Consider the following 21,017-nt stretch of genomic DNA (forward strand, 5'->3'; position numbering starts at 1 on the left):
ATGGAGAAAGAATGAGAGTGGCTGCTGACCTTGGTGGGAGTGAGGTAGTACCGTCGGCCAGTAAGAGCTTGGACAGACCAAGGCTTGAGTCCTGCCTCTGCGGATGACTTACTGTGTGACTGAGCACAAGCTGCCTGATCTCAGCCACAGGGTCCTCCTCTGTGAAAATCCCAACAGTCCTTATGAGGACTACTGTTACGAGGATCACATGACATAAAACACATAAAGAGCTAAGAAGAGTACCTGGCTGGCACACAGTGAAGTCTTTTTAATAAAGGGTGGCTGTAACATTATTATTATCTGCTTTCCTTCTCTGAACATGTGCTGCAAACAATGAGCCATTTAAATAAAGTCCATTTAACACAGAAGAGTAGGAAACAGGCTGCTGATAGGAAATATTAGGAGCTGATTCTGAAGTTTGGTTTAAAGTCCCTGCAAGGGGCTTCCCTGGTGGCGCAGTGGTTGAGAGTCTGCCTGCCGATGCAGGGGACACGGGTTCGAGCCCTGGTCTGGGAAGATCCCACATGCCACGGAGCAACTGGGCCCGTGGGCCACAACTGCTGAGCCTGCGCGTCTGGAGCCTGTGCCCCGCAATGGGAGAGGCCGCGACAGTGAGAGGCCTGAGCTCCGCGATGAAGAGCGGCCCCCGCTTGCCGCAACTAGAGAAAGCCCTCGCACAGAAACGAAGACCCAACACAGCCAAAAATAAATTAAAAAAAAAAAAAAGAATCCGCCTGTCAATGCAGGGGACACGGGTTCAATCCCTGGTCCGGGAAGATCCCACATGCCACGGAGCAACTAAGCCCGTGTGCCACAACTACCGAGCCTGTGCTCTAGAGCCCACAAGCCACAACTACTGAGCCCGTGAGCCACAACTACTGAAGCCCGCGCGCCTAGAGCCCGTGCTCCGCAACGAGAGAAGCCACCACAGTGAGAAGCCTGCGCACCGCAACAAAGAGTAGCCCCCGCTCGCCGCAACTAGAGAAAGCCCGCGTGCAGCAACGAAGACCCAATGCAGCCAAAAATAAATAAATTAATTAATTAAAAATAAATAAATAAAGTCCCTGCAAAAGTCAGAATCCCTGCTGGGCTGGACTCCCAGAAAGTCCAGTGCAGGTGGGAGGTTGAATGTTAGTAGCTCTGCGTGGCAGGGTTGGAGTTATGTTGTGTGGGTGAGTGTGTGGGTAGGAAGAGGTCTGGTACATTAAGGAGATCCTGACCCCAAAGTCCTCGTTGCTAAATAAAGAAATCTGACACAGTCCATGGTTCTTTTTCAGTTAGTGATTACAAGAACTTGAGATTTACATAAAAGTTTCAAGATAACAAGCTACCTCTACATCTACTATTTTCTTTAATCATCAAAGCGACTTTCTGAGATGGGTACAGCAGGGATTATCACCCTCATTGTACTGGGGAACTGAGACCTAGATAGGTAAAGTGACTTGTCTAAAGTAAAGGACCCAGACTGTTCAGTGGCAATGCCAGCACAAGGATGCAAGTCAGGGGTGATTCTTGTTTTTTACCCATCTCTGTAGCATGCCCAGTACTGAGCACAGTATATTCTTGGCATAGAAGGCAATCTACAAATGCTTGTTGACTTGAACTGACTTAAGGAAAGCAGATACCTGGGCAGAGGAGATCAAAACAGGGTGGGCCAAAAGAGCACTGGTGTGTGAAGGATGATGATAATATCATCAGAAGAGCAGCTGCTACTTTAAAGGCATCGTCTTATTTCTCTCTCTACAACCCTGCTGTGCTAACCTACCTTAGGTCACAAAGCAGAGGCAGAGCCAGCATGAGAGCCAAGGTCTGTGGGACTCCAAGGCCTGCACTTATAGCCACTTGAAACAAATCAACATTCTATTTGATTTCTCAGCCTTTTTATTTAATTTATTCAAACAGTTCAGGCTCACACTCCCTCAAAGATTACTAAATAGAATTAGGCATCCTCCTTATACCGTCAGAGTATTTTTCTAAAATGCAAGAAGCAAATTATTAGCAGAGGACTCAAATGCAGATAAGGACCAAGGGAGAGGAACTTATTAAAATAAAACAAGAAGGTAGTGACCACTGCTACCCTTGCAACAACCAGCAAACTTTAGGGTTCAATGCAGAGAAAGAGAGTACCCACTCAGAAGCTTCCTCATGAAATCCAATTCTAAAAGGTAGGAACAAGTAAAGACATCTTGTAAAACTAGCCGGGTCTAGTTGTAAGGAAAATGGAACTCAGCTACAGTGTACAAAAGGTAAGTTTCAACAATGACGTAGAGACTGAGTTACCCATCATTATATGACAAATATCACCAAAAGTGGACCAACAGAAGTAGCTCTTGTCCCATTCATTCAATCCCTCAGGTACAGTAAAGCACAATGATGATAAGCATTGACTTTAGAGTCTGAAATTCCTGGGATCTAATCTCAACTCCATCCCTTACTAACTTTGTGCCCTTTGGGAGTTTTCTTCAATTCTCTAACCTTCAGTACACACATCCATAAAATGACCTCATATGGTCACTCTAAGGATTAATTCACTATGTGTAGACACTATACAAGCTTCCGTGAACATATCAAGAAAAAAGACTGATGAAGTCACTACAAACACAGCAGTTAAAACCCAAACCCACACTAACTATACAAATGATTTGAGTGGAGAATGAAGTTCAAACTAGTGCTGCTTTTAAGCTCATGAATAAAAACATGCCCTGAGGGCAAATATCCCCAAATGCCAAAGAGTTTTCTGTTTCTCCAAATAGCAAATGGTTAGGATTACATTAATTGACAGATAGATATTACTCTTTGGTTTTTGTAATAATATCTTTTCTTACAGGTAGTTTGAAGCCTAGCACATTCACTTTATGTTTGACATAACAAATTCCAATGAAGCCATGGTTCAGAAATTCCATTTCACATCAGGCAGGATTCTACAGCCAAAGGGTCAAGTCTTCAGATGTGATCTAAGAAACCCACTGAGCCATCTCTTTTAGCATAGTTCCTGCTTCTTCTAAACCAGCCTCACATATCAGACTTGTTCTCAAAATTCCTGTATAGACACACAAAGAAACAGTTGCTCTCACATATTTCTTGAGTCAAAAACTTAAAAGACCTAATTATTTTTTTCCCATTTCCCCCCACTTAAAGATGACGCATGGCACAGTTATGAGTATGAAAGGGCTGTGGAGCTCCTAGGACCATTCCCGATCTCCTGAACAATCTATTTAAAGTGAAATTCCTTTTAGATCTTATATCACAAGTGGAAACAACTTTTCCATCTCAGGTCACTGACCCATGGAGGGAGAGAAATTCAACAGATGGCTAAATGAGTTTTGATGTATGTTGTTAAATTTTAGATTAAGAGCAGGGGTCTAAAACTCTGTAAGAAATTAAAAAAATTCAGTCCCATAATAAATTAAGGAGAAGAAGGGGAGAAGTAAAAGGGCAGAAAAGAGAGAGAGGAAAAAAAAGGAGAGGCAAGTAAAGACAGATACTGGGAGAGACTGATAGAGAAAAGGAAGACGTAGGCACCGAGAGGACAGTGGACCTTTCTGGGCAACAGACCCACCTTGTGGCCATTGCAGATACTGCCGCACCAAACTTGGTTCCTGCCGCCTTCTGAAATAAGAGGCCATGCAACGGGGTGGAAAGCCTTGGGAGCACGCAGTCAGAAGGCCTGAGTTCCAACAGGGCTTTTGTCACTGCCCAGTCAGTATCAGCCGGGTAAGTCACTTGGCTTCTATAAGCCTCAGTTTCCACACTTGATTTGCCCTTTGCACCTCACAGGGTACTGTGAGGAACAAATGAGATTCTTATAAAATCTGTACAAATACTGGAAATTACAACACCGTAACTGCTAAAACACAACAAAAGACAACAACAAGAATAGGTAACTGTTTCCTGGACTGGCATGTGAGGTAAAGCATTCCCTATTCCCCACCTTAATTAGGAAGTACAACTGAGAAAACTGAGTCACAACTTTTTTTTTAAATTAAAAGATAATAGAATGGGATTGAATGAGTTACAAGGCCAATGTTCCTTTCTAAATTCTACACCAAGAAATTCAAAAGCTAGTTTCCAAAGCATTCACCTAGCAGGAATCCCCTTTTCCATGGCTAGAGGGTCTCCAAACAACCAGAGGATCCTATGCACTCTCTGTGCTGACTGAGGCCCTCCTCCAGCATGTAGTCTACGTAATGCAGGGCTCATAACTGAGCTTGCCAATGATTTCTCTTATTTTTGAGCTGACAAATTATCACTGTGACTGAAGTCCTTTGCCAATAATTGGCTCAACTATTGCCTATATCTCCTTTAATATTTTTTGGTATTAAGTATAGCTGCCAGAGTGAAACTAATCATCACTAACTAAACTGTACACACCATATCCCACCTTTTAGCAGAAAAAGCTCACTCTCTCATGTCCTGGTGAATCTGTAGGCTTTCCATGATGAGTCAATTTCAAGAAAAATTACTATTTTTCTCACCTGAAACCATGTGCAAGTAGGGGAAATCATCCAAAGTGTACCCTAGCCATGCAGGGCTCTCCAAGACCAAAAGGAATTATGTATCTAAGCAAATATTAACGTGTGCTGTGCGGCCTTGTCTACCTTAATTCTTTGGAAGCACAGGCAAGGAAAAAGACATTAGACACCTCCCATCTGGACTTTGGAAATAAAGAATCCATTTATTATTAAAGTGTTTCAAGCTAATGAAAACCCAAAAGGTAAACCTTCAGCTAGAAGCTATTTTTAAGCCTTGCCCAAATCCATGTTAACTCTTCTTTGTAAAACACTTGGAAGAAACTCAACAGAATATTCATTTATTCACTCATTCAACCAATATTTACATGTCAGATCCTGTTCTTGTGCTGGGAATTCAGCAATAAACAAAAGAGATAAAGTCCCCTCTGTCACAGGCTTAATTCCAGCATGGGGACAGGGGGCACGCAGATAATAATCAAACATATAAAATAATGTTAAGTAGCAATAAGTGACATGAAGAAAATATGACAGGATAAGGAGATAGGGTGTAAAGAGTTGGGGGGAGCTGCTACTTAGACACTGTAATTAGAGAAGTCCTCTCTGGTGACATGACCATTGAGCCTAAGACTGAATGAGGTGAGGGTGAAGCCATGTGGACATCAAGGAGAACAACATTACAGGCAGAGAGACCAGCCAGTACAAAGGCCTGAGGAGGGAACATGCTTGGCATGTTTGAGAACAGCAAGGAAGCCAGGGTGTCTGAAGTGGAAAGTGTAAGGGGGAAAAGTAGCAGTAGCTGAAATCACACTGTCAGAGGTGAGATGGTGCCAGGCCTTGCAGGCCAAGGCAAGAACCTGAGTTTTATTCTGAGGTAAGAAGCCATTAGAGTTTTAAGCAAGGGAGAGATGAGATCAAAAAGAGTCTGGGAGGAAACCACTGTGGAAACAGAAGGACCAAGGAATCGACTGCAATATTCCAGAAGAGAAGTGATGAGATGGTTAGACTTGGGCACTGGTGATGAAAGGGGTGAGAAGTGATCAGATTCAGGATATATACTGATAATAGGGCTTGGATGTGGAATATGAAGATGTTAAGTGTGAAAGAAAGAATAGAAGAGGATGGTGTCAAGTTTTCAGGCCTGAGCAATGAGGTCCCACAAACTGGAGATGGGGACACTGAGGAAGAAGCAGGTTTTGGAGGGGAAGAAATCATAAGTAAGAGTCAGCATCCTCCTGTATGCTAAACCAGGTTGGGATAGAAAGAGCAACTCCAAGAAGCTCAGAGCTCACTTGGCTGTGTGCTGTGCGCAAACCCATCACTGGTGTAAATGTTACTGAAAAGAGTTTGTTTCTGCTTGAAAAACCAGGGAGGAAATAATCATAGTAGTAGCCATTATTTCTGAAACCCTTACTAATTATCAGGCACTAAGGTAAGCACTGTACATATACTGTAGTTAATCCTCACATGTAAAAACACTTAATCACAGTACCTAGCACATGGTAAAATATCATTAAATGTTATCCATAATATTTGTGAAGGATGTAACATTTTACACTGAATGATAACTTTAATGATTATTTTAATTTCTAGAAATTCTATTTCCTTCCCCCCCCCCCAAATCCCCCATTCACTTTATATCATGATTCCTATTATTTCTCAGGCTAATATGTAGTTTTTGTATTCCTGCTTTTACAAACAGGGTGGCCATTCCAAAGTCCTAACTTTATGCAGAGATTTCAGTTTCACTTTGGGGCCTCCAGAAGGCCCCAAATCATGTCTTGTCTTCGTGAGTAGTAAAATCCTAATACCTACCTATGGTTCTATATTCCCTTGGAACGCTCTTTTATTATCACACACAATACATTGAGCCACTTTGTTTAAGGCACCTGGGTATTTCTCTTTTTTCTTTCAAGTTCATCCAGGTATTTAAACATTTCTCGGATTATACTTTATTTAGCATCTCCAAATGTTTAAAGAAGGGTAGCCTGAGTTAGCTCAGTCTGACATATAACCAGAACCAGAAATCCAATATTACTTTACAGATGAGGAAATTGTGCCTTAAAGAGGTGAAATAACTTTGAATTCAGACCTCTCTGATTCCCAGTCCGTACTCTAATTCAGTAGATAGTGAAGCTTCTCTCCTACTACATCTGCCCCTGGCACACTGATCACAGTTCTACCCTCTGGGGACACACTGAGTAAATATGACAGTCAGTCTTTTATGCACCCTATAAGCATCTCAATACAGCTATTTATTCTGTCTCCCATTTGCCTCCACCTCTCAAATTCCAAACTAAACTCCCTCAATTACTTTTTCTTCTTTAAAAACAAAACTTTTATAACATGAACACAAGGAGATTCTTCTTTTTTTTTAACCTTAAAAAAATGATACAAATCATAAATGCTCCACTGGAAGTGATAAATAGTGAATAAGTTTCCTTCATGTATTATTACTTTCATTTTAGGGAATTTCTGACCATAACAACAAGTACTGAAAGTTAAAGGACAGCACAGTAGAAATCATGAAACCTGAGATTTAATTCATAGGCTGTAATATATATGAAAATATTTAGAAAATTATACAATACAAAAGAAAACATTATTATTAATGTACTATAAATGTTGACAATTTGATCAGGAAGAGTGAGACATTAACAAAGGGATCTAAATTAATGCAAAAATGATTTTACCTTCATGTTGCAAGCTAATTCCATCAGTTTTTTTGCATTTTCTTCTGAGCGATATCTCTTAGGAAGCTGAACCCTGAAGAACTTCAGCGCACCTTCAAAGTCTGTCAATAGCAAGTCATCTTTGGAAGTCTTGAAGAAAGAAGAAAATACAACAATGTACAGAAAAAGTTTTCTGCTGTGAAGGTGCCCAAGAAGGATTTTATAATCCCAGCACCTTTATAATCCCCAGAAGATACTCTGTAGCCTTTGCAGAGCTACTTGCACGTATCCACTGTCAGGGACAATGCTAGAGCATAGCGGCTGTTCAGAATGAGATTAAGACCAAGATATTGCAAGTGCTGAACAAGGAATACCAGATAACCCAGCTTACAAATAAATGTGTACTGTACCTTTAATAATCCAAGGGCGACATTAAAAATAACACTTATTCCCTAAAAGAAAACACAGAAAACATTTTCAGTGTTTATATATGGATTATTAAAAGCTGTTTGTCTTCCGAATACCCCACCATTTTTAGATAAATTGTAAAAACTTAAGAAATGGAATATCTTGAAAATATCTTGGGAAAAAAAATTACAGGGCAACCACTGAAAAACCACTTAAGGTAGACCCAGTCTCCCATTTTTTTGAGAGAAGAGCTTTTCTAGAGCTATTCTCGCAATTCAAGAATGCTTTTCAAAGTATTCTATGCTTCCGAACTAAAACATTAGAGTCATAAAATTGTGATCTCTCAGGAAATAACTCCTGGTGGCTCTTCCTGTATTCTATATTGCTCACTCCAAGTACAACAATCACTCTGTCCATGAGCCCTATGTCCCAGAACTGAATCTGCTCAGGGTTCCCTCTAATCTGCCTTTTTTATCTAATCATTCTAGGAGTAGTGGGGCAAAGGACAGCTCAGGGGAGGCTCTAAAATCTGTTGACAGTGTTAAACTTTTAAAGTTTCTGGGCCTCAAGTTCCATAACAAATAGTCTCCCAATGGTTTTCTGAACTAATTAGTTGAGAAGTTTATGTAGGTTACTTAGCATGCCACCAGGCCCACAGTAACTACTTAACTAATGGTTGTTTATAGTAGTGAAAAACTAGACAAAGGTTTGAGATTAGGAATTGGTTACATAAATTATGATATATCCAAAGAATGGGATACTTGGCATTAAGTAAGAATAAATGGTATATCTGAAATGCTGTTTCTTAGAAGATACAAATTTCTTAATGGATTTTTGTATGTTTTGAATATGGGATAATTAAACAAAAATAAGGATGGTATACATGTGGAGGTGTCTGTCTATAGATAGTCAAGTATATGAGATAAAAAGAGGTTACCAGATAGCATATATAGCATAATAGTATTTTTATGTATTTTTATATATATATAAAACCATAATATACATTATTACATAATATTCCATATGAAAAAACTGTTCCATATAGAAATTACATATACACGTATATGAAAAGGCGGAAAGAATATACACCAAAATGTTAAAAGTAGTTTCCCTCTAGACTGCGATTAGAAGTATTTTAAAATCTTTTTGCTTATACTTTCTATAGTTTCTATAACAAACATATATTATTTTTGAAATTAGTTTTTTCTTCTTAGGCACACACACACCCTAAAACCCAAAACTAAGCTGAGGCAAAGACTGTTATTTACTATAATATCTATTTTCTTTCAGTAATAGACCCCCAAGTTTTAGCAAGTTCCTAGTCAGCTTTAATTAAAAAAAAAACTCCCCTTAGAAGCTAGGTATGGTCATGTACCTAACTTCTGGCCAATAAGAGGTTAAGAAGAAATGCAGGTGGAAATTCCAGGAAATGTCCTTTAAAAGAGGAGATGCAACCTTCCCAAACCCCTAAACCTCCTAGCTTAAATATAGAGACAGTGGCTGGAGCTCTAATCAGCCATACGGAACAGAGTTGCACTCTGAGGAAGGCAGGTTACTGCCAACCTTCTGATTTCCTTTACATGGGAAAGAAAAATAAACCTCTACTTTATTTAGTCACTGTTATTTTGGATTTCTTCAATGCAGCCAAACCTAACTAATACAAATGTGTTTTTTTTTTAGCAGAGAGCACCTTTGACAAAACATGATTATTAGCATCAGCCCAAGGAAGAGTAACTTAAACCTGGATTTTCCAGCAATGAAATAAAATAACTAAGAACAAATTGTTTTAACAGAGCTGACACAGGAAGGACACTACAAACAAAAGCCAAAGTGCTGTGGCCTCTGATACGTACCTCACATAAAAGCAGGTCGATGATATGGAAGACCATGTAGAGAGGGAATTTTGCAGTGAAGAGCGTAAGAAACCACTGGGAGGCATACATGTGTGCTTCAAGGCTTATATCCAGGAAGTGGTTGTACAAGTCAGGAATGTATTCCTGAAATAGCAAACTAATTAGTCTTGGGCACATATGCAGCTGTTTAACTCTCACTCAGGAGGTTCATAAATCTGCTAGAAATAGGCCCCAAAAGTCACATATTTGTGTTTTTCTAAAAACTGCCAAAGTGCTGAGAAGAACACTTATCATCTGGTATTAAACTGGCACTCAGCTCTCGTTTCCAGTCCACAAAGTAGCTCTAAAGAGGAATCCCCAAATGGTGACAAATATTTGGAAGGACAGTTTTTCTTTCCAAGTTATGAAATGTTTGGGAAAGTTTGTTTCACTTTTGTTATAAGATTCCTAACCAGTCAGCTTCAGAGCCTTGGTGAATATTTCTTGACTGAGTTTGCTGTGTTAAAGGCTCCTACAGTCATCTGATCTTTTGGGTGTTTATGAGATTGAAAACCCGGCTCACACCCATCGGGTTAACACCTTATTAATCTTGGCATCATCGTTACATAGAGGGAAATGAAAAACATAAAACCTGTCCTTAACCCTGGATGGCTAAGGAAATCGCCACTGCTCCTTGGCACCATTTCCTCAATCCCGTTCTTCCCAGTCCTGCATTCCTATTGGTAAATGCAAGCTGGATTCTCTATTTACCTGCATGAGGCGCTCCAACTGGTAAAATTTGCAATGCAAATCTTCAAAGTTTTGCTTGAAAAGTTCCCTGAGACCATAGTCAAACATGATCTTGACCAGAACACTGAATGCCTGTTCCTCAGGCATCTGTAACAGACAGGCAAAGAGGGAAGGGGTGGGGGATCAAAAACATATACAGAAGTTTCCTCAGTACATTAAATTCATCCTTCAACTCTCCTATCTGAATACTAGGAAATTTAGTGGTAGGCAGTAACTCAGATCTCAGCTGTGTTTTATAACATTCATTCATTCAACCAAGAAATATTTAACAATGCCTACTCTGTGTCAGACACTGTTCCTGTTCTTGAGGAGCCTCTCATACAACCAGTATACAATAGCTGTAAAATGCCTTAGTTAGAAAGACCAGTGGGAACACAAGAACAAGAAAGCCTGGGTCTTCCTGAGGGAGCCAGGAACAGGCTTTGTCGGGAGGGCAGGACTTGAACTGAGTAGGAACAGGTCTATACTCAAGTATATGTTTCATCTTTCCCAAATCATAAGACCTTTGTTAAATCATTTTACCTCCTTAACTGTTATTTCATTTTAGTAAAAATGTTTTTCTTCCTCACTGTTGCTAAAAACATGGTTAGTTACAGAAGAACTTTATGTATTCTAAGGTTTGAAGAAATGTTTAAAGTATTACAGTAACGCCTGCAGTAATATTTAAAATAGTACAAAAACTCCTTTACTTCACTTCTATTTACAGATGTTACTCACTTATACATCTTCCACAGCTTTATGGAAAAATATCTCCCTGAGAACCGGGCAAAATGTCTAGTTTTCAAAATAGAAAAAGAGCACTGGAAATATTATTTAAGGCATGACGTGACTGTAGCAAGCCTTCCAAATGTCAAGAAGGTGGGTGGGCGTCTGTCGAACAAGATGATGGAGGTGGGCTGAGTAAAGAAATAACTGGGAATAAAGCAGAGCTAAAGAGCAAATCCGACTAAGTAATACATGAGAAAAGGATAGAAAATTATTGTTGGAAAGGTAAGGGCATTTGGGGCAAAGGACCAGACCTTTGAGGTCTTTACCATGGAAGGCAACTTCACTCTTCCACTCACTGAGGGAGAGACTTGGTCTGCCCAGAGTGGCATTTCTGATGTTAGGTAGCACACCTGCCCTTACTCTGAAACAAGCACTTATTTTAACACAATGGCAAGCAGCATAGAGTTCAAACCAAGATATTGGGGATTTCATCGGGAAACTCATTTTAAAAGGGTTGTGACACTTAAATGAGGATAAATGTCCTTACACGAAAGTTGAGAACAAAGACGAACCACATAGACTTGTGAGACTCTGAGATATAAAGTCTGATTAAAACAACAAAACAAAAACTTAAAACTTGACTTCTTGAGGATGTGTTAATTAGCTTGTGAGAATCATTTCACAATGTATAGTACATCAAATCATCACATTATACACGTTATATATACACACACACAATTTTCGTCAATTATGATGTAAACAAAGCTGGGGGAAAAAAAACTTGACTTCTTTATCTATGTCATAGCTTTATCACATTTTTGCATGCCTACCAATACCAACAAGCTAGGCTCACAGTAAGAAGATGCAAAGTGGTTTTGTTTTACTTGTATTACAACCTACACGAAATGGCTTAAACCTCTTCAAAAGCTTCCTGTTCTTAGAGAAACAAAATCTAGACTGCATGGCCTGGTCTCCACAGCACTCCTTCAAGCTAGTCTTGTTGACCTCTCTAGCTCCCTCCTCCTATTCCCCATGGCTTGTGATGCTCCTGTCACACTGCCCTTCTTTCAGTTCCTTCCAGATGCCAAGTTTTCCCCATTTCAGGGCTTCTATACACTGTACTATTCTCTTTGCCAGGACTGCTCTACTCTCCACTCTCTTGTTTTCAGAACAGTTTTATTATTTTCATAACAATGTTAAAAAAAGTTAAATGATACAGTAAAGTACAAAAGAGAATGGATATCCCTTCTCATTTTTCAGGGTTCACCTTAAAGGTTAGCTTCCAAGAGAAGCGTGTAATCTAAATGAGGCTCCCTTGTTATAATCTTGCATCAAATTTTTCACTATACCTTCATAGAGCCACTGAAAGTAACAATGATATACTTGCGTGACTTTTTTTGCCTACAGCTAGTCAACTTCACTAGCTCTGCATCCACAAGGACTGGGGCCACACTATCTTATTCACTCCTGATCACTAGCTCTGCCTCCACAAGGACTGGGGCCACACTATCTTATTCACTCCTGATCACTAGCACAGTTCAGACCAAAACAGGTGCTCAAAAACTCTCTGCTAACATCACCTGTGTGGTATTTCTGCCAAGCATTTTAACTTGAATCATGGGAAAATGATCAGCCAAATCAAGAATCTGGGATGTTTTACAAGACAATCTGCTTTAATTTTTCAAAACTGTCAATGGCACGGAACATACAAAAAAGGCAAAGGGGACAGTTCAGATTAAAAGAATAAAATGAAATGACAACCAAATGCAATGCCTGATTCTTCTTTGATCGTGATTAGAAAAAAAAGCTGTAAGGACTTTACTGAGTAAACAGGGAAAACTGAATGTGGACTGTGGGTAAGACACTGTGAATCAGTGTTGAATTTCTGAGATATGACTGTGATATTCTGGTTAGGTCCTCAGGAGATACATGCACAAGTATTTAGGAATGGAGTATCTTGATGTTTGCTACTTATTTTCCAAAAAAAATTTTTTTAAATTTCTTTTCCATTAAAAAAAAAAAGTGTGTGTGTGTGTGTGTGTGTGTGTGTGTGAAAAAGAGGAAAAGAGAGAGAGATGCAGAGAAAGCAGTGTGGAAGAATACTGATATATTAGGTCAAGAGCATATGAGTGTTCACCTTAACATCTTTTCAATTTTGTTGTGGATTTAAAAAAATATCAGTAAGATGGAGGGTAAAGGTCTTTGCTGAATGAATGAACAAATGAATAAAATGGTGCTAAAGCAACCCAACTTCTCTGCCTCCCTTCCACCCCAATATATAAATCTCAAAACGAAGACTGACGACAGCAGCTACTTTAGAGAAGATAAAATGTCCCCAAAGGGTTCAGTCAAGACTAAAGTCTATCCAATCACCCTAGTAATAAAAAAAGTCTACCCTTGTACCAATTTTCAACACTGTCATTTATTTTTCACCATGTTTCTCTCCCATGATGACACTGTATTAATTTAAGGAAAAGGTTTCCAGATATAGGAGTTAACCCTCATGCGCTAAAGCCTGGCCAAAGGCAATAAAAAACCATGATCAAGTCTAAGGCTAGTATAAGCTGAGGCAGGACATGTGTAAGTCATACACAGAGACCTAATTACTCACATGGAGAAGCAGAACAGCAGCAAGAAATGACTGGCCCTGGCAATAGCCAATTTCTTCATCATACACAGAATAAGCCTGGGGGAAAAAAAAACACACGAGGTGTAAATGAATGTAGTCACTCTTGAGTCATAGTTGCCTTATAGGAACTTGAACACGGGAACCTCGAAGATGCTACCCACACTCCACTGTGGCATTCTGATGGGCAGTGAATGATGCAAACATTTCTCTTCAATTCCAATTTTTCTTTATTATAAATAACACTGTCACCACGCCACTTCCTGTAGCCAAGGAGTGGTAAGGTTAAGCAAAAACCATTTCAGCACTAAAAAAAAAGCTGTCATTCCGCCTGTCTTTGCTCATGCTTTTCCCTCTTCTCTGTCCGAAAAATGTGTTCTTCACCGAGGCTCCAAACATATTCCATTCCCCCAGGATTCTCTCTCTCCTGGGTACTTCTATGGTACTTGTTACAAATGTATGGTTATTATAGCACTTACCACACTGCATTTTAAATGTCCATCTTCTCTACTAGACTGTGAACTTCTTAGAGGCTGGGGTGATGTCCTATTCAACCTAGCCAGCACCTCAACACATATAGCAGGCACTCACTAAACACTGTTAGTGCTATTCATTTTTCTTTCTGGGAAAAAAAATCTTTTGGCAAAGATGCCAAAATACAATCCTTTCCACAATGCCAGTGATAACTTTTCTGATAACAGGGATTACTCTGAAACCATTTGTGGGTTCTCTGGAATTTTCATTTGTATTTTCCTTGGCAGCAGATGATTACAACTCATCTCTTCTGAACGTTATCATTAACAGAATATTGACATCAAACAGTCCTGTGGGTTACTCTTTGGTTTTGTAGTTGTTCTTCAGAGTCTTGTTCTTATGGTTAATATTTATAGTTCTCATGTAAGTTGTGGGGGGAAAGGGGAATTCCGATAGATTCAGGACGCTATTCCCTGTGTTTGACAAATTTATTTCTGATGAAACTCTCTTTATTCTCCATTTTTTTTCCCCAAGGTTCTTCTGTGTCCCAAGAAAGCAACTTAGAAATGGGTATATTTAAATTTCAGATCACTTAGCAAAATGTGATGCCAACGTTTATTAGATGACAAGTTAATATACACATGGGATTTTATCATTAGCTTTTGGTGAAACTATAGCTTTAAAAATATATACATATATATATTTTACATAGCAGGCACTCACCAATCACTGTTTATGTTTTTATATATAACCATGCTTTCATAAATTCAGGTAGAATTCAATATAATCTCATTATATCCCCCACTTTGTCAAAGCTTATCTGATGAGAGGGCTACAGAATGAGAAACACATACGCTTTTCCAAAGACAAGAAGCACAGAGGGATTTAGAAATGATCTTTTGTAATTTAATGAGACCACTTTCCACCTATCAAATCAGTAAAAATTAACGAATTAATACCCATTTTGTTAAGACTAGTAGTAATATACACCAACACAGCTCTGTGGAATGCAGTTTGACAAAACTGATGAAGGTACCAATCGACAGTCGATTAGTCAAAAAAGAATAGAGGCCTCACAGTTAGACAGAGTTCGGCTGAAATCCCACAACTGCTAATGTCTCGGTCTGGCTCTTAGGCCCATTGCTTATATTCCTTATTTGTAAGATGAGAATAATCATAGTATTTATATAATAGAGCTGATGAATTATTCTCAGTCCTCTCAAGTAAAGTGCTCAGCACATGGCTTAATCAATTATGTACTAAGATAAAAATGTATTGAATTTCTATAGGTAGAGAATGGAGGGGGGGCATTTTTCAGGCTCATAGAAAAGCTAGAAGGAATGCTTTATATTTCAAACATTTCCCGAAAGTTTGAAAGTACTTTCATGTACATAATACATTTGGGAAATGTTTGAAATATAAGGTTCATGGGGGCTGTAATGAAATATGGGGAAGAAAAGGCATTTCATTAATTCATCAACATTTAATGAGCACCTACTATAATATGGCATGCACTGTGCAAGTGCTATAGATGCTAACATATGTAAGAAATGATTCTTGCCCTTGAGAACTTCACAGTTCAGTTGGGAAGTTTGACAAGTAAATCAACCAGAGTACAGTGAGAAGTTCAATGTGACTGAAGCATAAAATATTTAGGGAATAAGCCTGGATATATTACAAAATGCCTTTAATATTAAGCTAATGAATCTAGGACCAGGAAATGAACTAAGGAATTTTGATTTCATTCTGTGGGTTAGAGAAAGCACTAAAGGTTTTAGTGGGTCTAGTGGAGGCCACTAAAATGATCCAATTCTAGGGTCAACACAGAGAAAATAATAAATAGGCTAGAACCCAAAGGCAGGGAGACTAATGCAAGGCGGCTTTTGTAAAAAAGTGCCAGCAACATATCATAGTGGCCTGTACCAGGGCAGTGAATAGTGAGGGAAGTACGGCTTAAAGAGACATCAATCATATCAAACTGAACATGGCCAAAGGAAGGAACTAGAAAGTAACAGAGAAATGATTGTATCTTCAGCAAGACAATAGCATGGGGAAAAAAAGGAGGACTGTTTTTAATTAAAAGAGATATAACAACTAACCACAGTTTGAATATTGCTAGATCCTGAGTCTAACTAAATGTATAAAGACATTTAGGGAAATCTAAATATGGAGTGGCTATTGGATGGTACTGATGGATAATGATGGATGATACAGGTGGATAATGATCTTATTTTTAGAGATGTACGGTGAAGAGTTTAGGATTGTGATGTCTGAGGTTTGCTTTAAAGTACTTCAGGAAAATTTTTTTAAAAGGATATATGAAGCAACTGTGGCAATATATTGATAAATATTCAATCTGGACAGGGATATATACAAATTCATTTACACTATTCAACTTTTATGTATGTTTGAAAATTTTCATAATAAAGTGTTTTTTTAAATGAACCCTAGTTTTAGACCTGTTTTGTCTGATGTACTTGACAGACTTTTACATGGAGACCAATGAGCAGCTGGAAATTTAGGCCTTGAGTTAATGTAGATTTGGGAACATCTGTGCAGTGGTGATAGCTGAAGCTGTGGAAGTGGAAAGGGTTACCCATGGAGACAGTGTAGAGCTACAGGAACCAGTGACTGAGCACCTAGGGGAAGGCCTCTGTTTTAGGAGCAGGCAGAGAGAGAGAAAAATCATGAGAGAATCAGCAAAGTAGTTAGAGAAGTGAGAGCTTAACCAGGAGGGTGAGAAGTCAGGAGCAGAGAGAGCTGCAATGAAGATATCACGAGAGAGAAACAAGAGTGCAGTGGGGTCAGAAGTAAGGGATGAGAGTCAGTGAGCACAGGGTTTCTTTCTGGGACATTTTGCAGGAAGGTGAGGGAGAGCTAGATTAAAAGGGTAAAAGAAATCCTACCATTTTATTTTTAATTATATCCTGTTCATTATGAATCTAAAATTGTGTTGTTACTGTTGATTTTACAAAGACTTTTCTCTCATTTTCTTGCATTCTTGAACATCAAATACAAATTACGTTTTGTAGTTATCCTTTGCATAATTTCAAAGAACCAGAATCACCATTTAAAACTGAGTCTTGGACTTCCCTGGTGGCTCAGTGCTTAAGAATCTGCCTGCCACTGCAGGGGACACGGGTTTGAGCCCTCGTCCGGGAGGATCCCACATGCTGAGGAGCAACTAAGCCCCTGCGTCACAACTACTGAGCCTGTGCTCTAGAGCCCATGAGCCACAACTACTGAGCGCGCGTGCCTCAACTACTTGAAGCCTGTGTGCCTAGAATCCGTGCTCTCTCATTGTGGAGAAGCCACGGCAATGAAAAGCCCACGCACTGCAGCAAAGAGTGGCTCCCTCTCGTCTCAAACTAGAGAAAGCCCGTGCGCAGCAACGAAGACCCAACGCAGCCAAAAATTAAAACAAAAAACTGAGTCTTTTTTGTTTTCCTATGAAATACCTTGCATATTTTATATAAGGAGTCTTGTCCATCTCCTCCTGTGTCCTTAAAGTAGTCATGTGCTGGGAATGTCCGGTTAATATCACGAGTGATAGCACTGTCCTGGGGAGACTCCTGTGGAAACATTAGGAAAGAGAAGGTTTAGTAGTCAATTATGTCCATACTTGTTTGGGCTTATACAACAAGGTCTTCTCATTTACACGCTTTAAAATGCTGCAGGGACATACATACACATATGCATGCCCAGAGTTATTGTGTCTTCAGGGAAGCCAAAGCAAAAGCAAATATTAAGGGGAAAAAAAGATGAAAGAAAATCAACCCATTTCACTCTATACACCTCATGTCTATTCCACCCCTGTTGCAAGGAAGTGCAGCTGGTAACCTTTCTACTGTAAGAGGGAAAATGTGATTCAAAATGGATTGCCCCCAGGAAAACACTCAACCTAACTTCAAAAGAAGGAGGCAAAGTGCTCCCGTTAGAAAAAACTGGGTACAAAAATTGCTGCTTTAATTGATCCTTTGGCACAAAACTCATGTGCCAGGTTCTCAAAGGGAAAAGAGAAATCCCTTGATTGGGGTTTATCCTAGGGACAAATGGCATAAAAATTCACATAGTGGTCTACTCAATAGGAAACTAGACTATTAAATGCCAAAGGATTCAAACAGGCTATGGGAAAATATTCCTTGCTTTTACCAATGGAGAAAAACTGTTTCCTCTTCTACAATGAGTAACTAAAACTGAACAAATGTCAATAATGTCATAAAATATGTCAAGCATCCAGCTATTTCTAATAGCTTCCCCTTGTTAAATTTTATTTGCTCACATGGTAAATAACTAGAACACAAAAACATGACCTTCTGTTTTAACAATGCATTGTCTTCATAGCTAAGACAATAGACTTGATTCTCCTTGGTGAGACTACATCATATTCAGCACACCAACAAAGAGCCTGATACTCCTGTTTCAAGTGAAAAATGAGTGATGTTCTTTCTTGTCGGGTAATTTCTCTAGCCTTTCAGGTAATCAGGTTCCCAGGGCCATAAATATTTTACAGTTGTGGGATCTGAACTAACTTTACATTAAAAAAGATTTTTCTTACTGAATAAATTTGACATGTAACATTGTGTAAATTTAAAGTGTACAGCATGTTACTTTTGATACATTTATACTATATTGTAATACTATTGCTATAGCAATATCACATTACATAATTATAGTACAACATTACTGTCTATATTTATAATACTGTGCATTAGATCTCTGGCTTATTTACTCCTCATTACAAGTTTGTACCCTTAAACACTAGTCATACCACCTCAAACTCCATCTCTGGTGAACCATCTTTAAAGCCTATCCTCTTTCTTATCCTGTAAACTATTTAAACCTTCAAAGACATTGCCAAACTGCTTTCCAAAGAGATTTATTGGCAGACTACTAGTTTTTAAATGCATCATTAACAGCAGTTAAGGCAGCTCAGAACTGTGGTGATCCCTGACAGGACAAAATCCAAGGTGAGACCTAAGACTACAACAGCTATTTGTCTGGTGGCAGCTTCCAGGCTGTAGCACATGGAGAAGGAACTGAAACAGAGCTGGGGATGGGGAGTGCCCCCCTGAGCTGAGAAAAAAGAGGGCAGAATTCAGGGAGGGCAAGGTAGCTAGAATTTATAGCTCAGAGTACTGGAGAGGCAAAGCTGAACAGAAAGAGAGCTGCAGAGCTACGTAGAGGGGTCCCTATGAGTCACAGAATCAGAAAACAAAAAATGATAAACTGGATTTCATCAAATTAAATTTTTTTAATATTCAAAAACCACTGTTAAAAACATGAAAATGTAAGCCATGACCATGAATTTATAGGATAAATTACCTATAAAATCTATCTGATAATGGAGTTGAACCCAGATATATAACTCTCAAAATAAGACAAACAACTGATTTTAAAAGGGGGGAAATGGTGGTAAAATACTGAATAGATGCTTCATAAAATAAGACATATAGATGGCAAATAAGCACATAAAAAATTTCAACATCATTAGTTATCAGTGAAATATAAATTAAAACCACAGTGAGATTCCTCTACAAGCCCACTATATGTTAAAATTAAAAGGACCCAATATACCAAGGACTGGCAAAGGGTGAGAAAAAACTGGAACTCTCATACATTGCTGGTGGGAATGCAAAATGGTACAAATACTTTAGAAACAGTTTGGAAGTTTCTTATATATAAAGTTAGACGTACACTTACCATACAATTCAGCGATTCCACTCCTATCTATTTATCCAAGAGAAATTAAAATACAAATATATGCAAATACTTGAACTCAAATGTCCATAGCAGCTTCATTCCTAATAGCCCATACTGGAAACAATGCAAATGTGCTCCAATGGGTAAATGGATAAATAAACTGTGGTATGTGCATATAGTGATGGAATACTACTCAGCAATAAAAAGGGAAAAAACCTACTGATACACGCCATAAGATATACCTCAAAAGCATTAGACTATGTGAAAGAAGACAGACACAAGAGACTGTTTTCTATAATTCCATGTACATAAAATTCTAGAAAAGCAAAATCGTAAGTTATATAAAGCAGATCAGTGTTTGGACGAGGCTGGGGCTAAAGGGAGAAGACTGATTTTTAAGAGGTATTAGAGAAATTTTTGAAGTGATGGAATTATTATCCATCATATCTGTGGTGGTAATTAAAACATATTGAGTTGTTCACTTAAAACTGGTGAATTTTACTGTACATAAATTACATCTAAATAAAGGTGATTTTAAAATGGAAAAACAAACAAAAGGGGATACTCATACAATTGAAAAAGAGACCCAGGATGATGCAGGTCCTTTAGATTAAGAATTCCCAGTATTAATTTAGCTATATGTACCTAAAAGATGGGAACGATGTCAATTCATCTTTACCTTAAGTCCTTAGAACCAGGGGCAGAGCTTAGAGTCAGACATATCTGGGTTTGAAAGCTGGCTCATCTCTTTCTTGGCTAAAAAACTTAAGGTGAGCTTCTTATCTTCTCTGGCTAATAGCATCTACCTTATAAAGTTGTAGTGAGGGTTACATCAAATGTGTCTATAAATTATAAACATGTAAAGAGATTCCAGTATTGTCTGACATGTACATAAAACACTTGATAAAAGTGAAACTGAGCAAAGTCTCCAGCATGGCTGACAGCTGGGGCTGTTCTCTGAACACACACACTCACACACAAGCACACACACGCACATGTGCGTGCGCATACACACACACACACTGATATACAGAATACTCAACCATATGGTTCCTAGAATATGTATTATTTTTATTTTTGTATATCTTATCTTCCTATAAAGCTATTCATGTAGGGGCAGAAACTGTACTTTAGTTTTGTAACTTCCACAGAGCCTAGCACAATGCATGACACATACTCAGTGCTTGATAAATATATCGAATAAAAGTCCAAAAGCTTCCTTAAGATTGAGTGATGGCAATGCTCATGTGGTCAACAGCTCTCCCTAAACTAGAATCTCTAATGCTAATGTTTATTAATTCAAGACTCATGTGAA

General features: G+C 38.8%; 1 protein-coding gene across 5 annotated transcripts in view; it reads right to left on the reverse strand.

The window, feature by feature from the left end:
* Nucleotides 1-21,017, reverse strand: part of RABGAP1 (RAB GTPase activating protein 1) — a 159,167-nt gene that overhangs the window by 20,463 nt on the left and 117,687 nt on the right. For 4 of the 5 annotated variants that reach the window (XM_068552086.1, XM_068552084.1, XM_068552082.1 and 1 more), the window contains exons 14-19: nucleotides 17,458-17,571; nucleotides 13,511-13,585; nucleotides 10,153-10,278; nucleotides 9,403-9,546; nucleotides 7,552-7,593; nucleotides 7,163-7,291 (exon numbers count right to left, since the gene is read on the reverse strand). In XM_068552086.1, the coding sequence (XP_068408187.1) occupies nucleotides 7,163-7,291; nucleotides 7,552-7,593; nucleotides 9,403-9,546; nucleotides 10,153-10,278; nucleotides 13,511-13,585; nucleotides 17,458-17,571 (630 nt within the window). Of the gene's footprint in view, nucleotides 1-3,587; nucleotides 3,782-7,162; nucleotides 7,292-7,551; nucleotides 7,594-9,402; nucleotides 9,547-10,152; nucleotides 10,279-13,510; nucleotides 13,586-17,457; nucleotides 17,572-21,017 lie in introns of those variants that run through there. The other variant, XM_068552087.1, reaches the window with a different exon arrangement.

Source organism: Eschrichtius robustus, chromosome 10 (assembly GCF_028021215.1).
Source record: "Eschrichtius robustus isolate mEscRob2 chromosome 10, mEscRob2.pri, whole genome shotgun sequence".
Lineage (NCBI taxonomy): Eukaryota > Metazoa > Chordata > Mammalia > Artiodactyla > Eschrichtiidae > Eschrichtius > Eschrichtius robustus.